Source organism: Erithacus rubecula, assembly GCF_903797595.1.
Source record: "Erithacus rubecula genome assembly, chromosome: 3".
Taxonomy (NCBI): Eukaryota; Metazoa; Chordata; class Aves; order Passeriformes; family Muscicapidae; genus Erithacus; species Erithacus rubecula.
Window position 1 is genome coordinate 6057669 of NC_136689.1, and position 25143 is coordinate 6082811.

The following is a 25143-nucleotide window of genomic DNA, read 5'->3' on the forward strand; positions in this document are numbered from 1 at the left end:
TGCTGTTGATATATAACCAATATAAAACAAATTACAGAAGTTTATCTTTCAAAAACAAATCCTTACTGTTATAGGTAACATCAAAGTGATTTGCTTTCACTAAGAAAACTCACTACATACATTTCCTAACATTCATTGTAAGTCAAGAAATCTCTCAAATGAGAAAAATCTGGGAAAAAAGAATTATATCCTTTAGTATTTAAAATATATTTCTGTAATAATTACCAAACAACTCCAAATTTAAAATAATGAAACATGCCATTCTACTTATTGTCAACCTGTCTTTTACATAAAGTGATGAACCATTATTCAGTGAAAACAAAAGAATACTAACTGCTTTAATCATGCTGTAATATACTCACACTGATAAAAATGCTTTTCATTTACAAAATATACAACTATGATAAAAACTACACACTACTACAGGAAGTAATATTTACAGTGGCAGCAAGAAAATGCATGGATTTGTATCATGAAACACAAAAAACTAAGGAAGGTTTTCAAAAGCTGTAAGCAAAACTTGATGCAGGACTCTTAAAGGCAGAGTGAAGAGTTTAGAGGTTGTGTTAGACTCAAACACCACAGAGTGGAAAATGAAACATGAATTAGTGACACAGTAAAGGAGAAGTAATTTCTACACATGCAGTTCTTTCAGCTAAAACCACTAGGAAAAGAGGGCTACTGCTAACCATGGACCATCCATTGTTTAGATTCTTACCAAATGGGGAGGGTGAGTTCTCAACCTGGAAAGTGCATAAATCAAGACCTACAGGACCCAAACCAGATAAAATGGATGATTACAACATGAAAACAAAAAAAAAAAAAAGTAAAGAAAAAGCTGCATGCTGAAAAAAGCTACGCAGGTATGAGAGACAACGGCAGCTACATTTTATCCTCTCTTAAGCAGCAAAGCAAGGAGCAAAGTAAAAACAAAATGCTGACAAGTTTGGGGGTTTTTTTTGGTACAATAAACCAAAGTCATTCCAAACCAAGGTATTCTTAAGATATGAAAATTGTATCTGAAATTACCTAGAGCATAACCTACAGATACAGTACAACAAATACATATATAATAAAGACAAAAAAAAGGGAACAATTACTAGAGAGACTCTATGGATATACATACCTGAATGATCTCCAGACTTTACCAAATCATCAGAAAGAATGCCAAGAATATCATCATCAGTATTTAAGACCTCAGAAAGATCAGCTAAAGGATCGTCGGTGCTGCCTGTAGAAGATGCAATGAACAAAATCAACATTTCTGCACCTCTGGTGATGTTCTAGAGTTGCAGCCTCAAACACAGCTGCAGCAGGCTCTAAGGGTCTCCTGTGATGTTAAACTGCAGGGTCCCTGGGGTCAGACTGTGCTGACCAGCAGCCCCTCCCTGCAGGACTGAGCCACCCACATGTGCTTATGCTGTTCAGTCTTTTTAAAAGTGATAATGTGATCACATCCTGTGAAACAAAGATTGGGTGATTTCAGGGGGAAAATAATCCCAAAATCTACTCTGAATTTGCAACCTCTAAGACACAAAGGCCCATGAATGAGTAACAAACAGGTTTTATATAGGACAGCTCACAGTAATCTACAAAGAATTTTTTTTAAAAGGTAATCAGTTACTTCTTTTATCACCACTCTCTTTCTTAATACAGAAAGAACTAGTTACTATACCCTGATAGGGAAGTGAAATTTAAGAGTAAGAAGCAAGAGTAAGTAAGAAAACCTGAAGGAGTGAGAACAGCCAGAGACAGTAATGTCATGTTTGTTTGCCATCTAGGAAAAACTGGCCTGGTCTAGCAATAAATTCTTTAATATTAAATAATAAATTCTGGATACTATTATCTTCTTGACCTCCAATTCACTAGAGATGAATTACTCCACATGGCCCATCTGGTTTTATTAACTAGCTGCTTTGGACTATTACAGATGTGCAACATTTGCAAAAAATGTTGAACAAACAAATAAAAGTTGAGGAAAATATTTTTCAGTAAAACTGCAGAATGTCATGACTACATAAGCAATCACTGCCAGACCAATAAAACATGATGAGATGGCAAATATAATTAAACAGAAAAAAGGGATTAATACAAATCATAAAACATACAGTATGGAAAACAAACAGATATGGCCAGGTTGAAGAGGGACCAGAAAGCCAAAGAACACACACATTTCACACAAATACAGATATATTTCCCATGGTTACAATCCAACTGCCCCAGGAAAGTATACAGCTTAATTCTGAGCCTGGTGCCAAGGATTTACTTCTACCATGAGGTAACTTCCCAAGCTGCTAAATTTAACAATGAATTACAAGTGACTTTTGCTGATTTTCAGAGACAACCCTTCTTCCATTATCAAGTCAAATGAAAATTGTTTTTCTTCACTTAACTATTTTCATTCTTCATTTTTACCCTTTGTAATGCAGACAAGATGAAACCACCCTAATAAAATCAGGTTCTGTATCTGCCATTCAATAAGGTGGATTAATAAGCCAGTAAGGACCAGTCCATTTAAAGGTACAAACAGATACAGCTCCTACTGAGACCAGCAAAACTATCTAAAAGTGCCTCAAAACCACACCACTTTTTGAGGCATAGTTATTTGTGTACCTGACAAAAATACTGTTAAATGACAGTCTCTCAACAGAACCTAGTTGCTGGGGTTTGGTGAGTTGCTTTTTGGGTTTTTTAAAAGTTTGTTTGGGTTTTTTCAGATACTTGTTTCCTTCTGTCAATTTGGTCTAATTATGCAAGTAACTATAACACCAGGCACCACAAGGTGATGTAATGACTTCAGCTGGCTGAAGGACTGATTTTAGCTCTTCTTTAACTTTCCTCAATTCCAGCTAAGTAACAGGGAGAAAAAAAGCCCATGAAGGAAGCATTGGGACTGTATTGGCAGACTTTAATTCTTCTCTAACATTTTATGTTATGGTGCTTTTCTCCACAGCCCTTGTGCTAGGGAACAGTCCCTAACAATTCAACTTCAAATGTGAATAAAAATATATTGTATAAGTAGCTGGGAAGAGCTCAGGTGAAAAGATTTAATGTTTAAAGATCACAAAGTTAACCACCTGTTGCTACAAATTTGCCATGAATAAATTCAGACTTCAAATTTGAGGGTCTCTAACTATGAAAGGAAATCAGATTCTACAGTGGCCTTCAGATGAGGAAAGGGAAAAAACCATCCTGCTTTCAAAATGGAGTTTGTTAAGTCTATAAAAAGACTTGAGTGTTGGTAACAGCAGAGGGACAGAGTCTATAATCCATAAAACTCACACAAGACATATAATCTAAAGCATGTTTTTACTTTTTTTCTTCTATTTTTTCCTTGTTTTAATTCCATGTGTGTTAAATATTATCTTGGAAACAACAAAATCACTTGAGTCAGCTGCTTCAGCTCACAATCAATAGCTGGTTGACATCTGCTGCCAAACAAATAGCTCAATACTGCTCATTAATTTGACTCTTTTCAGAACAGAGATGGAAGCCAAGACAACAGCAACAAGGAAAATAATTTGCTTGTAATACTGGATGTCTAAGAGAGTACAGTTCTAATGCTATCTTGTGATCCTGATCCCTCAAATGCAGTTATTTATTTATGTAGTTCTAAAATCATAAAAATGCCTCTCCCAAGGCTGCAGCCACCCCAAGATGTTTAATCCCATAGTAACATTTCTAGTTAGAAAATGGCTCAGCAGCACCTGAATCAGTTGCAGAGACTCAGACAAATCCTCTCCTTTTGTCTAGGAACGATTTCTTTAGCATTCTCTGGAGATCTCACTTGAACAGATGACTTTTTCAGCACTTCCAGAAAAAAATACACTGAATTTAAGCTATTTCAAACTAAAGGAAAGGTCATACTGCCAAAGCCTTCACAGAACACACCTCATCAAGTGGCTTCTTTTTCATCAGGGACACACAGGTCAGGAAACTCAAGAGAGAGGGAGACATTCCTCAGAATGGAACAGATCTAAATCAACACCTTCAACTTCACCCATGAACAGACAGTAAGACCTGTGAGCAAACCTTTGCACTCCCCTCCAGCACAGTGATTTTAAGGGTTGGTGCCATGCAGAACAGTGTGCACAGAGTGCCACGTGTTATAAAAACAATAGGAAAGGTGAATTTTATAACTAAAAATAAAAACAGCAACCTCTCTGCCAGACAAAGAGCAGGGCTGGGAGCCTAAAGCTCACTTCAGTCACAATTTCTAGAAATTAACAGTAAACAAAGTACTCCCAAACACTTCTGCTGTCCAGCTCTGCAAATCCCCATCACTACTGCAATCCTGCTAGTGAAAGGTTCAGCCACCCTTAACAAAGGTGTGAGAACAAATAAATCACAGAACATGTCCCTGAAATGCACTGTCAGTTCAGGAGCAGCCTGAATACATCACTGCCCTCCCCAGCAGTGCTGGGTACCTGCTGGAAAGCAGAGCAGGATCACTTCTTTAAATGCTTGAGAGCTCTCTGGAAGATGAACAAACATATCTAACCCTTAATCCTGGGATTACAGAAATGGATTTTCCAAGAGAAGAACATTTTCCTTGTGGAAAGGACCTGTGCAATTAAAGGAGGACTCTCACAGGAGTCAGCAATCCTTGTGGGAAGTGACATTGTAGGAAAACAGCACAGTTGGTGACAACACAGTCCTGCAGCCCACCCAGTGCAGGGAACAAACAGTTCATGTTGTTCCTGTTCCACAGCCAGGTTTGTATGGAAATGATGAAAACATCACAGGTGCCCTGGGACACTGTTTTCATCTGCAGCTCCAGCCAGAAGGGAGCTCAGCAATTAGACAGTGAACCAGGGCCTCTCAATGGGGACATGCTGTTGTGTAAGTAATTGTGCCCCACAAAGTCACAGGCAAAGAGTTCAGAACTGCACTGGAACTGATCAACACTGGCAGATGAGTTCACCCCTTGGTACCCCAACTACACCAAACAGCTCAATCTGGAAACAATTTTGGCTGGAAATCTGAACAGATGCAAGAGAACTGAGAAACACAATTGAGTTGAGAACATTCCTATGGCCAGAAAGCACTGTCCTTTGAATGTCTCACATATCAAATGGGAAAGACAGTAGGGTATCCACAAAGCCATTGCTAGAGATTTATTTACCAACAGCAACCTCTTTATTACTTATTTATTAATAAAAAGAAGATGAAATTACTAAGTTTTACAACTCTGCTTTTTTATGAAGAACTTTCAGACTTCAGAAAAATAGAACATTAAATTAACACCAACAAGAATTTCTAAAACCCTGTACTACCATAACACATGAACACATTAGTGACTTCAAGCCTGCAGCTGGATAGGCCAGCAAAGACCTCTGAAGTTGAATTTCTCTGGCTTCAAAAGAAAGCCAGGGTGGAAAAAAGTCATAGTGAGCTTATTTTCTCCTAGTGCTGGAACTAAGGACATACAGATCATGCAACAATTCTTTTCCAGCAGCTTCACCTTCACAAGAAGTTACTTTCTGCATTCTCTATTACTCACAACTTCAACTGTAGAAGAATCAATGTTTAATTATAATACAGCCTTTTGCTTTTGATTTAGCAGATTTTCACTGAGTAACAATCACAAATAGGTGATATTTCTTCAAACGACTCTCTGGACAGTGGAAGCTGTGATAGTGTGTACAAACAGTTTTAAATGGAGAAACTTTGGGGATCAGTTGAAACACAAGCTATAAATTAATTAATATGCAATAGAAATAGTAGCAGGTTTTAAAAATAAAGATACCTCTATCTAACAACACATACTGCAAGACAGAGAAAAAAACAATTTGAAGGAGTCAGTAAGGTTTTAATTGCTCTTTTGTGTGAGGCTGCTCTTTCAGCAGCACTTCATAATCCTCTGGCTATTTGCAAAACTCTCAGCAGAACCTTCTGTAAGGTTTTGCAATAGCAGAAGCAAAAGATTGCCTAGGGGCTACAAACTGTACCTGGAAAGGGCACTCATGTTCAGAAAGGACATGGTGAAACAAAAATTCCGAGGAGACTGGCAACCTAAAATAATCTAAAACAGTAAAGAAAAGAATAGTTGGATGATATTCATCCACCTAGTATTCACTAGACTACAATATTTTTAATGAGAGAATCTGTGTTTTCTTCTGTAAGGAATTGTATGCTTTTTCTTACAAAGAGCTGATTTTCATGGATTTTATAGCCTTGGATATTATAGTCAAGATGTTGCAGATTTGCATTTAGTGCCAATTGTTGTGTCATCCACAGCTCTTTCTGAAACAGCTGGAGCCCTTGAGAAGAATATCACTGAATATCAGTGTTAGTTAACCTCACAAGGACAGTTCATATATAGAATGCCAAAAAATACATCAGATAAAGTGTGGGAGGAAAGTGGAAAAGAGAGTGGAAAAGCCCCAGTCACCACAATAAAATCAAATGACTCAATTATCACTAAGTTTAGGTTTGTTTACCTTGAGGTCCCAGTTTTGCCTGAGCTGGAGTGGAGGTGGAGCTAAGAAGGGGATCAGATGAAGGATCCAGGAAACTGGTGGCCAAGTTTGTTTTACATGAAAGTGGAAGTGACTCTTCAGGTAAACTATCCAGGCTCATCTTGCTCTGTCTGCTGGTATCCAGGAGGTCTTTCCCAAAGAAAGCTTCCTGCAAAGATGACAAAATGATTTAATGTAGGAAGAACACAGTATTGACAGAAAAATTTGAGTAAATGAGAAAGTTAAAATTAAAAGCCAAGAATATAAAAACACAGTCTGAGTCTCAGAAACATTCCAGTATGGCAACATCTTTTCCAGGCTGTGCAGAGTGAATACAACTTCCCTGAGGCAGCTACATTACCAAAGTTTTAGAATTAAATTCATGCCTTAGATTGTACAGAAAAACTTTAAGTCTCTTTACACATATGTGGCACAGACAGTGTACCCATACAGTGTTATAATCTATCTATTTGTTTAGTATTTAAAATATTTCTCTTTATACAGAAGAAGGGGCACATGACTGGGCAACTTGATCTAGAATTCTGCTTAAATTTTAAGAATGACCATGCACTGCATTACACAAGATCATCCTCATGTCCAACTGCAAAAACAAAACACCTGAATATATGTAACTTACATTATAAAAGTGGCTTTTAAAATATTATGCAACAGCTATCACTCACCTAAGCCTGAATACTCAGTAATTTGTCAACAATCTATCAAATTTTCAAATCAACCTTCATTTATTATATAACAACCTGTCTGTTTCCATGCTGTCTTTAATATCTTGATTTAGGATACGGTTCTAAAAATATATCTACAAATAGATTTTCCAGTAGCAATTGTTGTAATACTAACAAAGAATCTAAGAAAAATTCTATGCTTTACAGTAGTAAAACATGCATTAAAAATATTTATCCTTATTAGTCCAAAGAGAATGTTGTTTAAGGATTTTCTTTCAAAGTATTTTTTTTCCATTCCTTCACTTATTAAAAACTATTTTTAAAAGAGAAAACTGTTCTGCCTCTCTGTTAATTCTTTGCTTTCAATTCAAATACAGTTCGTGCCATGAAGTTGGTGAACACCAACAAGGCAATGGATGTTGCAACTTTGGAAAGTTCTTTTCACCATGAGGAAGGCGGCTGAGAAGAGCAAGTCAGATTAGTGAGATACATAAATATATATATATATAAACTAGCCACTTCATAACCTGATTAATGGAAAGAAAGTTGCTCAATCACCATTAATACCCTGGTTACTATCCACAACTGCTGTCTCTTACCTGCCAGGGACACCATTAAACTAATGGGAGGGAAGAGCAAACATTTCTGTGGTAGGGAAATGCAGGGCATATAAACCCATAAAACTGTAGGAAACAAGTTTTCCTCATGAAAATATTGTTCTATAATCCTCAAAAAGCAAAATGAGAAGCTGAGGAAGTGGCCTCATCAGGCTAAGACATCCTACAGGGCTGAATGTGGAAAACCATGTATCAGTTCAAAGAGCAAAGGAATGATTTTTCCACCCCATCTCTTGTCCCAGAACAAGGAGAGATCCAAATACATGGAGAAGGATTCTCCAGAATCCTGGAGATTTAACATAATACAGTTTTCTGTACAAGCACATGAACATTCTTTACAGAAAACCCATTTCACTTTAATCATCAATTTGGAATCAGAAAAGAAACATTACTGGTTTAAATGAAAAATGAAACAATACATGAAGATTAGGCTTTTAAAAGAGTTTCCAATAAGAAGAGCAGATCACCAGCTTTACCTGCAAGTAGGCAGGAAAGGTTTCCTCGAGTTTATTTTTCTTTTTCCTGTAACGCTTTTTTATTTTCTCTGTACTTTCAGAAGCTGGGGTGGACTCCTCAACTGGAGTGTCTGGCAGCTGCTCTGTCCAACCTACAAAGGAACATCCAGGCACAAACAAATAAAACACTCAGTATTTTGCTGCAAAGGTACAGTGGCAGCACATGTGGCTACCTCTGGGTGCATGGGTTACTGCACATCACTCCAGCTGCATTCCAGAGGTGGCTTTTCTCCAGCTGTGAACTGCCCTGACACCCAGGCTCTGGCAGCAGGAAATGCCACATGTGACACCAGCCACACCACTGCTGTACCTCCCAGCTACACACAGACCTTTAACTTCTGTATCCCCAGGCAACCTAAGAATTTGCTAATTTGACAGAAATTATAGGTGCCATTCAACCAGATATTTGAAAAGACAATTCCACTGAGCAAGTATCTCCATTGTCATCAATACTGAGTTACACATTAACCACCTTTCATTTCATACACTATTTTTTCTCAAATTAGAAGTAATTTTTTTTTTTAAATCTGAGAAAGAACTATCATATAAATAATGAACAGCCTAGAAAAAGAAATCTATAAAGAAGCCCTTCAAGAAAAATTACACATTTATTCAGCTGTCATATTTCAAAGTGGTACTGCTTTTTCTAATAAACACAAAAGCACACAGTACTCATCAATCATTCAGTATTTTATTACAACAGAGAAAGAAAAACACTGCAGGTAATGCAGAACTTTTCAAGTCCTGCTCCTTCTGTCTTGCCAAAGCAAATTACATGAAGCTAAGGACTCTGGCAAGTTATTTAAGAAACTATATTATCATGGTAATAAAGTCAGCTGTGCTCTGTGCTGCAGTGATCTCCTGTAGCATATCCAGAGCACCATGAGTGGAATGAGGTTCACCAACACTGTGACCTCTGCACTGTCTGAGAAGGAGGTTTTACACAGAAAAGGAGTGGATGTAACAAGGGTGCAAAATAATCCTGGTAAAGCTGATGAGCAGTGGCCACTGAGAAGCAGGCTCTTGGCAAGATAGGATTTGTATTTTTCTCAACTAGCAATTGTGTATGATCAGACAAAAAGAAGCTCCAACTTTCAACTGAAAAATGCTTGTTGAAGAATACTCCTTTTTAACAATATGCATTGTAGTGTTACTTAGAATGGGGAATTAGCTTTTTAGCCAATTTAAAAAAAAATTACTTAAAGGAGCAGACCCCTATGGAAATGAAAAGATCTAACACAAGATTTTCAGTACAACCTGAAATAAGGCAGTATGCCACACTGAAATACTATTTACAAAGCAGAAACACAGCTGTAACACTAATATTAAAGAGAAAGCAAACACTATACCAAGACTGGGAACTTAATTAAAATATCTGGCTGCACTGATAAAAGAAATGGTTACTGGCTTTATGAAGTAGTTCTACAAATGCAAGCACAGACAACACTTTAATGCTAGATTAATAATACTGTCTGGATGCTGTAGCAAAAATCCAGTTTCCACTAAATCTACAGCAGGAGACTGATCTGACTTTACAAAAGGTAAAAAAACAACAGAAAGGAGAGAGTAACAGGAGAAATCAGAGATCAGTGTCTTTAACTGGGGTGATATCAGCCACCCTTTAGAAGCAGCTGCCTCCTTCTCCTGACTTCCCAGGGAACAGGCTCTGAACTAAACATATTCCACATCTCCCCTGAATGATACCTCAACATTTTCTAGATCAGTGTGAGCAGCCCCAGTTGGATGGAAAAATTTAGTCTAATCACACACAACAAGGAAGAGAAAAAGGTCCATGAATAAAATCTGACTTCTTGTTAGGTGCCCAGTGTACTGAGAACTGCAGTGTCAGAGGCACGAAAGTGACTCTGCCATGGGAAAAGACACCAACTAAGTCAAGGATTTTTCAGCCCTAGAAAAGGCAACACTGATGGGGAAATATGATACACATCTAGAAAATATTTCTGGATTACAAATTAATATTTTTATGATTTTTAGAAAATAATCTTTCATAATATTAAACACTAAGACAGCTTATGAAACTCTTAAATATCCCATAAATGGTTTAAAATAAAAAGGAATTATTTATTCATGCAACAATAACATACCACTAAACTCTCTAATAAAGGATTTTCCAGAACATAAACAGATATAAAAGAATTGATCAGACACATTCATGGAATATGGAATACTCCTGAGTATTAAAACTGATGGTCTAGAAGACACCTCTGGACCAGGGCTACACCTGGAGAAAGGTGTATCAGAAAGAGGACTGCTCTAAATCTAACTTAGTAATAATAACAACAATAATGATAATAATTCTCACTATTTATCTCCTGCAACAGCCTGCAATTCATTGTTTCAGCATCTTTGTACATCATGGATTCTGTTGAAATTATAGTTATGCAGGAATGGGTATTTTCAGTTGGATTAATAAAGCCATCATGACAAACACACATGGTGATGAGCTGTACTGTTTTTACTGCATTAAGCATGAAGAAACATTTAACACCAAATTCCTGCACTTACCTTCATCTCTGCCAGGCAACTGTTCAGAAACAGACCCAGAAGAATCTTTCCTGGAGAGAGATCTTTTTGTCTTCCCCTGCCCCGTACGACTTCTCTGACGTACCATAAATCCACCAATACCTGAACAAGAAAGTAAAAATTCAACACACTGAATAAAAACTGTGTTTCACAGTATTAATGAGAGCCAAGATTATTACTCTGCAGGTCAAGGAGACTGCTGCATCTAGATGTCTAAGAATGAATCTGAGATACTTGAGAAGTATCTCAGATTTTCATTTGGAATTTTACGAAACATTTCTGAATTTTTATGTGTCAGTGGGTATACATGCAATGAAAAATGATCAGAATTTCAGGATTGTAGAACATCCACAAGGAAGTTCAAATCACCAAACCTGGCAACTTTCAGATGTTGGTTTTCCCCTCCCTTGGGGCAAACTGAAGAGTTGCTGGAATCAGCTGTCAATCTACCAAATGAAACCTATTAAAGAACCTCAAAGGACCACAAAAAATCCTCTGCAAATAGGTCTAGAGAGCCCACCACTCCAAATGATGCTACTAGAGAAGAATGTATCCCAAATAAAAAGATAATTAATCAACATTATAGTGCCTGGAACTCCTGAGTCCTTCAATAGAGACTGACTGTAGAGGTCCTGCTCCTTTGCAGTTGGTGTGTATATACCTAAATGCATCAGATACAGATCTGTTCCATTTTCCAGGGGAATTGTTGGCTGCAGAAAACTAAAGGATAACTAATGGATATATTCTGCGTGGATACAGCTCAACTGTTTGTGCACCCAAGACATCCAGTTAATTAATTCAGTCAGGATAATTAAGAGTCAACTGAACAAAGAAATTAAAATAAATTAATTCATCCAATAACTGAATTCATTAAAATTCACCTGTCAGAAATAATCTGCAAATGCCTGGCAAACTGCTCTTTTAAAATACTTCAGAAAACAAGTAAAATAACTTCAAAAAGTTCTCTGAAGTTCAGATGTTTTCATATATATATATATATATATATATATATATATATATATATACATATACATAAACACATAAAATCTACCAAATATAGAAGTACAGAACAATTTCCTATCAAGTTAAGAATCAATACAAGGCACAGATCTGAACCATTACAAGTAATTGACAAGCACACCAAGAACAAGTGCACTGCTGACCAGCAACCTTTAAAAATGTGTTTTGGCAACAAGAAAAAAAGGGAACTTTAAACAGAATAGGGAAAAGAATCTACAGTCAACAATAAGCAGTAGAATACCTCAGAGTTTCACAGCATTTCCTAATTTTTTTGGTAATTATACAGAAAAAAATGTAACAAGGCACACACAATGATCTAAATTACTTTATCCTACCAGGTCTGTATGGTTTTCGCTTCCTTTTTTTAATGCCATCAGCTCCCTCAGCCACTTTGGTATCATCATCCACAGCTTCCCGTTCTGGGCTGGAATCTGATTTTCCATCACAATCCATAAGGTCACCTTCTGCAGAAAAGAGGCAATGGTAACTTTAACTGGAAAATGGAAAGAAAATTATGTTTCCCAAAATTTCCACATCTGACTGTTTTATGAGAAACTGGTTGAGAATGACAGATTTTTCGAAAGGGTGACACTTCATCATAATCCCTGGACATTTTTGGGAAACCCATCCTATCTACACACACATTTTCTATGAAATGATGTTTAGACAAAACCAGCAAACATTATAATTAGTACATGTGAATCAGAGAAATTTTTTGGTACCTCCTTTGGAGCCTGTGCTAAGTGTCTGAGCAATCTCTAGCTATTCTATCAAAGAATATGAATCAAATTTACCAAGATAAACTTCCATTTCTTCACTGTCCTCCTCACTTTCATCTGACAGGGCTTTTTTTTTATTGAAAAGACACTTAAAAACTGCAGCCTGCACTTGGAAGGTAAAGTGTAATGACTTTTAGTGTAGTGGGTTCATGACTTGAAGTCGCTTGACTGACTGAAAGCAGACTGATCTATGAAGAGGAATTTGATTTATATAATACAAAATTCAGCCCAAAGGAATTACTCAGCCTTGAAGATGAAGACTGTAATTCAAAGTTAGAGTTTATATTCTGTGGGAAAGTAGGGTAGAAACAGATATAAAGTTATGCTGACATTAAAAAGCCTTTGGTGTTGAAGAGAGAGGGAAGTAATTCTTTCTGATATCCCCAAAAAGACCCTGCATCTTCATTTTATCATAAACCTGAAATGTTAAATATACTCTCAACCCTGAAAACATACTGGAATTCTCATGTTCAGCTTTGGATATAGGTATACAATTCTAGATGGAAGAAAACCCCATGCAGCTGTAAGAGGGAGAAATACTGTTATAACAGAGATGGACTCTTTCACACCACTTTTGCTGTGAAACTGCAACCCTCACTCTTCCACAAGCTAGGTCATGGCCCACACTTCCCCACTAAAAAAGACCTCACTGAGTTTTACCAAAAAAGTAATGGGTCACAAAGGCCACCAAGCTGAAGCTCCCAAAGCAAGCTCAGCTTTCAAGTGGACTCTAAAATATAGAAGACCCAATGAAAGCTGACCCCAATCCAAGCCTACAGATGAGATGGTAACAAAATTCCATAAGCTCACTTTTCTCAGACAAAGCCTCTTTTTCCACCTGGAACATCAAGAGTCAAAATAAGGATTTTTTTTTTTCCTTTTCCCCTGGGATTATTATACTGTGTTTCTCCAACCAAATCCATGGCACAGCTTTATCCACCCTGATGCTCATACAAAAATTTCAGATGTTCGGAGACAGACACTGATTCCATCTGCAGAGTAGAGCCCTACACACCCAGAGCTTCAAGGAAACCCAGCCCATCACATACATGAATGTGCTTTAACTCTCAAAAAGGCAACAAAAGGTGATCAGAACTGAAACTGAAGTTGTGGATGCTCTGTCTTTTCCTTTCACATCCTGCAATCACATCTACATATCCCTTTATCTATTTGAAAAGACCTACCACCTGTAGAAGCTAACAAGCAGGTAATGAAGTCAGAAAAAGTCATACAGAAAACAGGCACACATTTTTAAAAGTAAAGATGATTAACCACTGAAAAAGAACAAGGGAAGTGACTAGCTGCCTTCAAATTCAAACACACTTTTTGCTTTCAAAAACCTAGCTGATGGAGAATATGGAAGTATGAGATGAAATTTCAGACTCCATGTAATGCTAGGATAATGTATCAAATCCTGTGAATACTGAAAGAAATACAAACTGTTTAAAAGGTTATAAAGAAATAAAAGGAAGCTATTTTTAGAAAAGAATAGTTCTAGTCAACAACAGAGGGTAAGAATGCGCTCAACAACAGGAAAAATAATTCTATCAAGTCAACACGGAAACTTCACTGATGGCTGAACTAGCCAGTTATCTCAAGTACACTCTGTAGCTAAAATAAGCTTCTTATGACATTTAATCTGATCAACAAGACAGTGTTGCATCAACAGAACTGTGAGGAGGTGGGCTGCCTGTGTGCCTCAGTTCCTCTCCAAAGAGACACCTACACGACCAATGCAGTAACTTTGTCACCTGCCACTGGAAGAAGCCTTGCCCCAGGCCATGGATTAACACCTATTGTGCCATCACCCTTCTCAGGATGCACAGCAAGGACAATGGTGCTGCACCAGGAAAGTGTTAGCCCAGACCACTGACCCTCAGATCAGCTTACCTTTTCAGAAAAGGGAAGTACTCTCAGCAAAGAGCTACTCCACTCTCCCACTTGATTTTAATACCAGCTTCTCAGTGATACAAAGGCTGCTTTGCTGAGCCAGCACTTTCACACCGTTTGCACTGAATTTGAGCACACTTGTACTTAGTGAGTGCACAATTTTTCCCACAGGTAATCCAAAGATTAGACAAAAAAACCATCCCCTATTTCCAGTGTTGGCAGCCCTAGAAAGGTGAGCTTCCTATAAGATGGATGACCCATGAACAGAACAACAAGGAAAATTCCTGAAATAGACACCAATGAGCTGTGACTACTGTTCAAGAAATTTCCATAAAACATTCTGTAGAGAACACAGGAGTATCAGTGTAATAAAAACTCCCAAAGATATTTGCAATACACACAGGTACTGCAACACTCCAAGCTACAAGACATGCCAAAAGTAGACTGCTACCTCTACTGTCATCCATCTCCCCATCTCTTGAGTGTTCTGACTGGGCATCTGGGGGTGTCTGAAGTACAGCCACACTGTTCTGATTTATAATCTTCAGTTTAAGCTTTGGTTTCGTCCGTTTTCTTCTCGGTACTGTAACAGTGAGGCTCTGTAACTGAGACATGCCGGATTCTGTCAAGCAGACTCCATCCTGGGTGTATGTCTTCGGTGGGTCTATAAAAGTTGAATGAATCATAACAGCAATAGAAAACTCTTTTAATTTACAAGTCTCAGATTTTTTAGGAATAGCACTTACAAGAGTTAATAATCCACATGTATGGAGCTGACCCGTGAATGAAGAAATTGGTATAAATAAACCAGAGATATCTGACACTGTCTTACACATTTACAATTACAGCTCTATGATTTAGTCTGATGTCAAATCCAGCAATAATCCTTTACATTGCTATGAAATAACTCATATCAAGCACTTATTAGAAAGAACAATTTGATTATGGAAACTGGTGCCTTGCAGGGTATTTCTGTATTACTGGGACCCATAGAAAACTGTGCCAGTCATACTTTGAGTCCCTGTTGATTATCAGCCACCATCCAGTTCTCAGCACTTTACCTTCATCTTATTAACAACCTTAACCTCCAAGAACTCCTGGAAACTCAGAGAAGTCATCAATTCTATTTTATAGGCAGACAAAAAACTCAAGTGGTATCAAGTGAGCTTCTCAAAACCAAATTGGAAATTGTGGGTAGAGTCCAAGTCTCCCAAGACCTGCAAGACTGCTTCCTCCTCAAGCTGTTCAAGGACAATTGAGTCCACTGACAAGCTCTAATGTTCCTTAATTCACCATGCAGAAAGGCCTTGTCACTTGTGCAGGGGCCCTGCAAGTGGAAGCCTGGGAACTTTCAGGGAATTGCCAAATAATGAAGAGGTTGCAATGATGCTTCACCTCCCTGGAGCCAATTAAATAATGATTTAATATGCAGCTTTTGAAAACATACAAATGTAGTAACATTTGCTCCATTTAACCAAAAACATTTCCTCATGTAACATCTGACAATACTGCTGGTTCTGAACAAATTCTTCCCACTTGACTGCCTTCTCACACTGAACTTGAAAGGTGTGTGTTTCAAAAACATCTCACACTTCTTTTCAGATTGAATATTTGAGGAGAGAACCTTCTCTCAGGTGTCAAATAGAAAAAAACTCTGATGTGATGGAAGCTGTCCCAATATGAAGGAAGCTGCTGGGTGCTATTGTTATAGAATGACCTGTGAGTAGGCTTGTAAGGATTATAAATTCCTAGCACTAACCAGACAAATACAGAAAAGCTGCATCCTCCTAATGACTCAAACCTGTAAATATTTGTGTACATGCCTGACTCAGCCACGCTGTGTTATCACCACTGATGTTAAGGCAAGCAACTAAGACTGCAGGATCAAAGCATAATTTAAATTAATTATTATAGGTCAGGTATGGCAGGCAAGAGAGAATAAAGAAGCAAGAATGAGGAAAAACAAATGGAAAGCATGCTGTGGTAACTGAAGGATAGTTAATGCTGTCTGTTACAAAACCATAGGAAATGGAATTTTTGTCTCATGTAAAAATATACCCTTAAAATATGCTAAATGATCAGATAATAAGCATTTCCATTCTTTACCTAGTTCTTTTGATTTTGAAATAATCTGAGCTCCAACTGATGAATCACAACAGTCCAAAGAAGGCACTGAAAAATATAAGGAAAATAATTTCAACTTATAAAAATGGTGACTTGACTTAAATTGAAACTATCAATTTTCCTTCAAGCAGTTCCTGTAAACTCCGTAATTTAAACTGTTGACAATTGTTTATATTTGCACCTTTAAAATAAAGTGCTTTTCAGTGTCACAGATGTGACTATGAAAGAAGCTTGATACAAATTGAAGTTTTCAAATCCCCTAAAGTCAAGAATGGCATTGGAATAGCACTGAACTCAAGGGGAAATGATCTCCTTCTCCTGGACCAAGGGTAAATGAAAACAAAGGATCTTTTGGGCTGGAAAGCAACCTCTACACTAGTCATGATGTTCAGTTTTTGCTGCCCTATCATTAAAAATGTGAGGGTTTTTTGAAGTAGGTATTGATCAGTATTTTCCTAAGGAGGGAAGCACACTCCAATAGCTCTGCACACAATATTCTCACTGTGTCTGTGCTGTCAGGCCTCTTGCACAGCACCTGGAGAAGGCTGATGTATCTGAGAACAGATAACACAGGACCTGTTGAAGTTAGAGTAATTCTTATTCCAGATAAGAGTATTGATGAATGGAACAGCAGAAACTCAACTGAAACCTACACCTTGTGTGCTACAGGGCAGCAGTGGAACAGGGTGACTGAAAAAATAACAATCAAAATGTTCTGCAACACAAAGCTACTTTTGCAGCAGGCAGAAATGCTCTTCCCTTTTGCCTGAGCTACATAAGTGCAGTCATGCTTCACTCACCTATGATATGCAGACTAAACTTCTAATATTAGTAGTGACTTCGCAGAGATTACATAGACAGAGCAGTGAAGTGAAAATTAGGAGCTTCTATCTCACAAACAGCGAACCAGAATCAGAAAAACTGTTAGTCTGGGACAGCATTACCACAGAGGCAAGTTTATCCACACTTTTCTTCCTTTTTTTTTTTGCCTAGAAATTTTGTTCATGCTGAATTTAGGACTCAAAATAACATCTGGAATACTTCCTTTGTGCTTGTCACACAGGATGAGACCCCTGAGACAGAAAAACCTGGGGGTTCTGTGTGTCAACCATGGCACTTGTGCTGCTCCCACCTAACACACACCATGGGAGCCAGGGCAAGATGAGGAAAAGCACAAAAGCTCCAAGTAACACTTAAAATGAGTATGAAACAGAGGATGCTTTCTAGCATATAAACAAATTCAAGGAAAGTGCAAGTCTGTCTTCAAAAACTACAGTGCTTTGAAAGCTTTATGTAATGTGCAACTAATGCACAAGGTATAACCTACAGAAATCCAGTATTTCATGCAATTAGTAAATGAAAGGAGCCTATGGGAACTACTGAAAAACTGAACTCAAGAGTGGAGAGGAAAGACAAAGGAGAAAATAAACTGAAAATGACATTTTGAAAGAGATATGGAGCCGGAAAGAAACAAAAAATAGAGATCAAGCTGCTAAAAGAAAAATACTCAAAACACTGAACTGAAATAACAGAAAATAGGCAGATTGTATGAACTATTCAAAGTGGAATAAGACATCATCTGTTCATTTAATTTGTTATAATTTACAAGATGGCTTTAAGACTGAAGTAGCAATTATTGAATTGGAATCTAAGGTAAACAAGAAATTCAGAAAGACAGTTGTGAACAGGAATTTCAAATCCTTCATTTAGAAGTCCAACAACAGACAGATCTTCTCATCCAGGTCAGACTGAACAATTTTAGCTCTGGAGACTGAATAGAGTTGAAATGCTCAAATAAACAGGCTGATAGTGACAGAGGTGAGGCCTTCAGAGACCCACTCACGAAAACTGCACAAACAAACAGTGTTTGAAGACAGTATCAAACAGACTTCCAGAAAAGGAGCTAATTAGAGTGCAGATTAAGGATTGCAATCAATAAAATGGATAGCATAAAAGTATTATCCAAAGGGGAAAAAATTAAAATAGAAAAAAACAGTGCTTTCTGAGGCATTCAGCTGAAGTTTAACCAAAATTGCTAAACTTATATGCAAAAGGGTTTAAATGTGCCGAATACTGTACAGCATTTAGCAGCTTCAGCTGAAAGCAAATAATTCCACAGAATACAATGTGATGGGAAAAGAAAGTGGAATTTATTTTTAGGTCTGTAATAGAAAAAAACAATTCTATGCAAAAATGAAACCAGCACATGGGACAGAGTGGAATGGTTGATATAGAAATACAGCACGAACAGAGCACTCTTTACTGGGTGCCTGCATAACTCTGTCAAGTGACACAGGGATTTTTTTGGTAAATACAGTAACAGAAGAACATTAGAGCTGAAATAATGTATGTGCCAAATAATAAAAAAATTCAAAAGTTAATTTTTAACCCATAGTATTATGTTAGATTTGTATCTTGTAGTTGTAAAGTACATAAAATTAAGTTTTGGAACGAAGAATAATTTAAATCAGTTTAATGAAAATGATACAACAGAGACTGTCAGCCATAATGTGTCTCACTGGCATATCAGACAGATGTAAGTGATACCAAAGCCTCACTGCCTCCATGAGCATGTTTACTTGAGCCCCAGGAGGAATAACTGCACACAGGCAGCTTAAGAAACTGCAACCAGATCAGTTCAAACTGGTTACAGAAAGCCAGGCAGAGCTGGTCCCTCTGCATCCTGCAGGGGAACAAAAACCAAGGGAGGAGGAAGTTGGAGACAGGATGGGATTAAGTGAGGAGGGATGAAATCTGCACATGGGGCATAGGACATACAAGAGCAAATGACACAAAAGCAGAAGTGATGAGTAGATGGTTGAGAACTGCTTGTCCAGGAATGCATCTGGATGAGACACACACACCCCTCCTGAACATGCAGGAATTACAGCCCAGGGGAAAAGCTGCTGCCACCTAACACCAGCATCTGGTCATGAGAATGTATACATTTCTCTATAGGACACAGCAATATGCTGGGGGACATTTGTTATAACTTGAGAAGTACTAAAAGGAACCTGCTATAAGACTGATCAGAGATGGTTATTTGACAATAACCTAGTAATGAAGGTTTCTGGTACACTGAGCTGGAGCAAATCTAACACCAGTCTGACTTTTGATATTTATATATGTTCAAGAAGAAAAACACTATCTTCTATTTCTGTTTCCTGAAGAAGATGACTTTGCAAGAATCTCAGGTATGATGAGACAGGGAAGAGCTCTTCAAAATTTAAAGTTTCCACTTTCTGAAGAAAGAGAAATGAAAGCTCCTTCTCAATGCCTACACAACAGAACCATTTTTACTTTTCACCAAGGGTGCAATTGCAATGTTTTGCTTATTTATTACATTGAGGGGTTCCTGATTCATCTAGAAAGCAAGTAGTTAAAAACCCTGTAATGAAACTTGCAACACATCTATGATACATCAAATGGAAAGAGCAAGAACCATCCCAGTAAGAATCCCACAATATGATATATTTTTAGCTTTCTACTGCTAATAAATACTTATTTCCCTAAGTTTATCAAATGCTAATTCTTCTCACTTTGAAACAAAAAACCATATAAATTTTTCAGAGGAGTTTTAGAAGAATTCATGAAAGACCAAAACATTTCATATAAAAATACATGCAGTATTTCTATGAACATGCACCAAAGAACATATTCAGACATGCAACTGTGCAAATATACATGTGTTAAGAGAGGTTTTAATACTGAGTCAAAACAGGAAAGAAAAAGCAGAAAAACTTGTCTTATAAAAAAGGTGAAAAAAACCTGCAAAGAAAACTTGGGAACTCCTAAGGGACTGGTTCCTATTCCTTGGAACCCAAACCCAAGCAATATGAATTCACAGAAGTGTGCAGGAAGGACTAACTCAGGGACCAGCTTCTACCTGGAAGTGAAACACATTTTGTGAAGCTGTTCCATCTCACGTATCATGGGATTTAATTATCTCCAAAAGGTAGATCTGCCAGCTCCAAAGAGAAAGGAAGAAGTATTTCTTACTTGAATCTTTTTGGTTTAAGCACGCAAAGTTTATGATAAAAATTAATCTTCCACTTACAAAACCACTTTCTTTTAGAATTTCTGAAAGCAGATCTTTAAAATGAAGTGACTTGCAGAAATAGAGATGCATTAGTCATTCTTCTATTAGTGATAAAAATGGGTTACTTGGAAGTGTTCCAGCAGGGAGTATATAAACCTCCAAGGTCAGGTCAGTAAGTTACAATTACTGCTGTGATGAGGACTTGCCAGTGTTAAAGGACATTAGATGCTCTATTGAACTTTTCTTGGCAGACCTCTCAAGCCTATGCATCACAACATCTTCGATCTTTATCAGGAAAACCAATCTTACTGACAGCTTCTTGGTGGATATGAACTTTTCTTGAAACATTTGCTTAGTTTTTGTACCTTCCTCCTACAGTTCTCTTGTGATAGCCCAGTGAAGGGGTAATATAAAGACTTTCATGTGCTTATGCTAAAAATGGGAATAAGTGTCAATGTGAAAGGAGCTGACTGAAGCAACAACTTCCCTGAGATGACATGCAGGGAAAACAGACCTGGGCTATCACCTGTGCAGCAAGACTAAAACATAAGACTATAAATCATGTCACAGGCCAGCCTAACAGCTGACAGGCCACTCACAGGAACATTAACCAGCACCATCCCATGGAACCAGATGCTGTAAATATGTTTAAACTGCAGTAACCTCAGCTCCTGAAGAGCCACTGCTACAGAACTCTGACACAAAGCAACAAGGCTGTCAGTGTCCATGTCCAGGGAAGTGCAAAGTTCATCAGTAGGAATTACACACTTTAATTAATAAGGAAGTGGTAACTCCCCAATAAAGAATATGGCAAATTCTTTTCAAGATTGCATCTAGGGAGGGAAGCATTGGTCTTGAATACTGGGACAGCTGAGGAAAAGGAATAAAGAAAACATGAGGGAAGAGGGACAAATGCTTACACAGACTGTTGTTACAGCTCCTGCTGCCTCAGACAGCCTCAAAGCATCAAAATACACAAATTTTTTCTGCTTAGAAATAATTTTCAGATTCTTCTGCAGATGTAACTTTAGAGAACTGGGCAGTCTTTCTTCCAGTTGACAAAGTGAGATGCCTTTGACCCCTTCACTATCAAATGCTCTTAGCAGTTGATTCCTATCTTCAATACCTCTATCCAGAATTCCCATGAGGTTTCCTCTGGCCTAAATCACTTGAGGGTGTGAAAGAGCCTAGGACACTTCCACAAGAGCCCTTAAAGCAAACATGAAAAAAAAAAAATCTTACTTCTACACGAGCCAAACCTCCATCAGAGCCCAGAACACATTCCCAAACCTATTTATTGCAGTGTGCACTCCTGCATTGGTTTCGATCGTCTTCTTACCGTTCGTTGGTGGAATGTATGGCCTACAAATGGTACAGTCAAAACCCATATCAGCTATGTTTTCCACTTCCTCCTCTGTGTTTAAGTTCTGACAGATTGCATGCATCCATCTAGAAATTAAGTGGGGGAAAAAATACAATTTAAAGGAAATAGGTGGTGTTTTAGGATACCCAAGTATCAGTCTATGGTCCAAGTAAATGGGAAATAGTTGTTTAGTTTGAATTCTTTTAGGGAGAAACCACAGAATCAAGTTTTCCATATACAGCATCCCCTACAGTGGTGTGTGTTACATCCTGTATATGGAGCAGCAGATCAACTATTTCCCTCCACGGGAAGGAACTCTCTGTAAAACAATCTCCCAAGTATGTTTTTGCATGATAATTTTCTCCCTATGTTGTAATAATTTTAATTACTTTACACAATGTAATCTAAATTCAGCCTCACAACAACAGTCTTGTGAGGTAAATTAGTTTTATTTTTACAGGGCATGGGGGAAGAGGCACAAAGTGATTAATTAATTTGCCCAGAGTCAGACAGTTCAGTCTGTGGTACAACCAGTAACGAACTACTAAGAGACTTCTGAGACTCAGTAATCCAGTGTTCTTTACCACATGACTATTTCCTTCATCTCTACCCTTTTACATTAGGGGGGAAAAATTAAACTTGAACAAGAAGAACACGTGAAATATTAGAAATTCTTACCGATCACACTGTCTACACTGAATGATAAGCTCCTCATCCCTGTACATGCGGTAGCAGATTGGGCAGGTAGACAAACTTGCACAGGGAGCACACTGTGTGTAATTATTTTGCCATTCACATCTTAAACCTGGAGAAGTTGCTCCACAGTGTCTGCACCAAACACACCTGCAGAACAGACAAAAAGATGTATTCTGTCAGTTCACAGGAAGATCATTTCGTGGCTTTAAATCTTCTCCACTTAGAACGAGGTGAGTAATTAACATGTTTAACCACTAATGTTTAACAACATTTTTTGCACTTTTTAAAGAAAGTTTCTAATTAATATTTCCCTTGAAACTGCAAAAACAGGCAGATGGGTTCTTGTAACTGCACAACAGGTCACAAGAGTTCCTGCTTCCAGTTGCCATTCACTTTGAGATCTGGAGACTAAACCATGTGAGAGGTCTGGTCTGTTTGTGTTTCACCCAAGCAAAACAAATGGTTTTCACAGCGTTTTATTTCGAGAACACTTGGGTGAAGCACCCATTCATTTCTCCAACTGAACACTGGAATGATTACAAGGAATGTAAATTGGAAATTTTTTGCTATGAGTTTGAAAAGAGAAATTTTGTCTATCTCTACTTATGTGGTTTTTGGCATGAAGAAGCAGCTCTAAGAGGAGGTAAGAGTTTCCCTTATAGACTGATAACTGAATGAAACAACTCAAAAGCATTTTTTTGGCTTTGTTTAATACACCTGACTTAGACACAATTAAAACCTTGTTACAATTGAACTGACATTACAAATTCCAAGTGACAGAGAAAAGCAGAAGAGGCCAACAGTCAGCACCTCCAACCCCAGGCCCAAACACACCATTTGCACTTCCAGCCTCCCTTTGGCACAGTCTGCAGGGGTGGATCCAGGCAGTAGGTGTGGTAGCTGATGTCGCAGTCATCACACAGGAGGAGTCTCCCTGGATCTGTGGCTTTCCCACAGGCTTCACACACTGTGCACTCCAGGCACCTCCAACCCTTGCTAAGTACCACTTTAGTAATCTGAAAAATGCAAGGTGAGAATTAGTTGAAAATGGCTCAGTGAAGTGTGATCAATGTATAAATTAAGGTCTGGCTTGTGGAGCTCAGGATGCTCTTCTGGGCACATCACCCACATCTCAAGGAGCAATTACACTTTCTGAGGCTTCAATGAACAGGAATGGATTAAACAGAAAGAAACTGTCCTCCTTTCTACTCTTTTTAAAAACAGCTGCAGTGTTTCTCTTTTTAAGTCACCTGGGACTTCACCTGACTGCCAGGACTTTTCAAATATCATGGAAAGTGGCGTGGCAGCTGCATCAGCCAATTCTCTCAGGACTCTGGGATGCATCTCGTCAGGTCCCAGAGACTTGTGTACATTCTGGTTCCTCAAGAGGTCACAAACTTGATTCTCTCATGTCATCATGTGATCATGGTGATGGACTTTTAGTCATCTGAAGCAAACAGCTAACTTAATGCAATTAATATATAATGCAAGAGTGGTATATAAACAAAAAGTCAAATTATAATTGCATGAAATTCGCATATGGCATTTTGTGAAGTACGTGCAAAATAAAGTTTTTTGACATGTTTCAAAAAAATCCCACTTTTACACAGATATACTTACATCACAACCAATGAAAAGTGTATAGTGTATATATTGCAGTAAATAGCTTATTTTGTGCTTGCTAGGTCATTTCACAGCATTCAAATTTAATTTTCACACATTCTCTCCTAGACTAATGAATGTAAAATGTATTAATTAACCACTCCAACTGCTGTCAATTCTGACAGCCAACAGGCAAATTGAATCAACTAAACCTTATGCCCCAAGTAAATGAAGATGCAGTATCATTTTTTCTTTGTTTTTAATCCTGCTTGTATCTAGGTTTAAAGCTTATATCTCCAACTGTTATTTTAACCAACTGCTGGATAATCAGCTCTATTTATGGTTATGAAATTACAAAAAGGTTAATTTCTCTTGAGGCTATGCATACTATAAAATGACATTTAATTAAAGTCTTTCACAAGTCGCATACAAATAATGGCCACATTAGCTGATGAATATCTAACAAGTTAATGACTCCCCTAATTACCACAAAACCAAAGGCAGCATAGTGCTATTAAAGTACAATATGAAAACAGTGTAATCAAGGAATTTTTGTGTGTAACAATAACACTCACCTTAATACTGACACAGTATGGATGGTAACACTGCCCACACTGGGAACAGGCCAGCAACCGGCCCTCAGCACCTTGGCCAAAACTGCCACAAACCACACACATATCCTGCAATGACAAACAGCAGACTCTCAACATGTGCCAGACACTACATTCTGAAAACATCTAACTGTAAAATCCAACTAGCTTGCTGTGTAATTTAACTTTTAACAAGGATATTCATCCACTTTTTTTCCTA

The 25143-nt window shown here is 37.8% G+C and overlaps 1 protein-coding gene across 13 annotated transcripts in view; it reads right to left on the reverse strand.

Moving 5' to 3' along the window:
- Nucleotides 1-25143, reverse strand: part of KMT2C (lysine methyltransferase 2C) — a 190884-nt gene that overhangs the window by 39424 nt on the left and 126317 nt on the right. For 5 of the 13 annotated variants that reach the window (XM_079301725.1, XM_079301722.1, XM_079301716.1 and 2 more), the window contains 12 exons: nt 24909-25013; nt 23566-23747; nt 22714-22878; nt 22012-22121; nt 16616-16681; nt 14961-15173; nt 12176-12304; nt 10803-10922; nt 8238-8368; nt 6444-6630; nt 1127-1231; nt 719-766 (listed from right to left, as the gene is read on the reverse strand). In XM_079301725.1, the coding sequence (XP_079157851.1) occupies nt 719-766; nt 1127-1231; nt 6444-6630; nt 8238-8368; nt 10803-10922; nt 12176-12304; nt 14961-15173; nt 16616-16681; nt 22012-22121; nt 22714-22878; nt 23566-23747; nt 24909-25013 (1561 nt within the window). The remainder of the gene's footprint in view (nt 1-718; nt 767-1126; nt 1232-6443; nt 6631-8237; nt 8369-10802; nt 10923-12175; nt 12305-14960; nt 15174-16615; nt 16682-22011; nt 22122-22713; nt 22879-23565; nt 23748-24908; nt 25014-25143) is intronic. The other 8 variants (XM_079301724.1, XM_079301719.1, XM_079301728.1 and 5 more) reach the window with 6 other exon arrangements.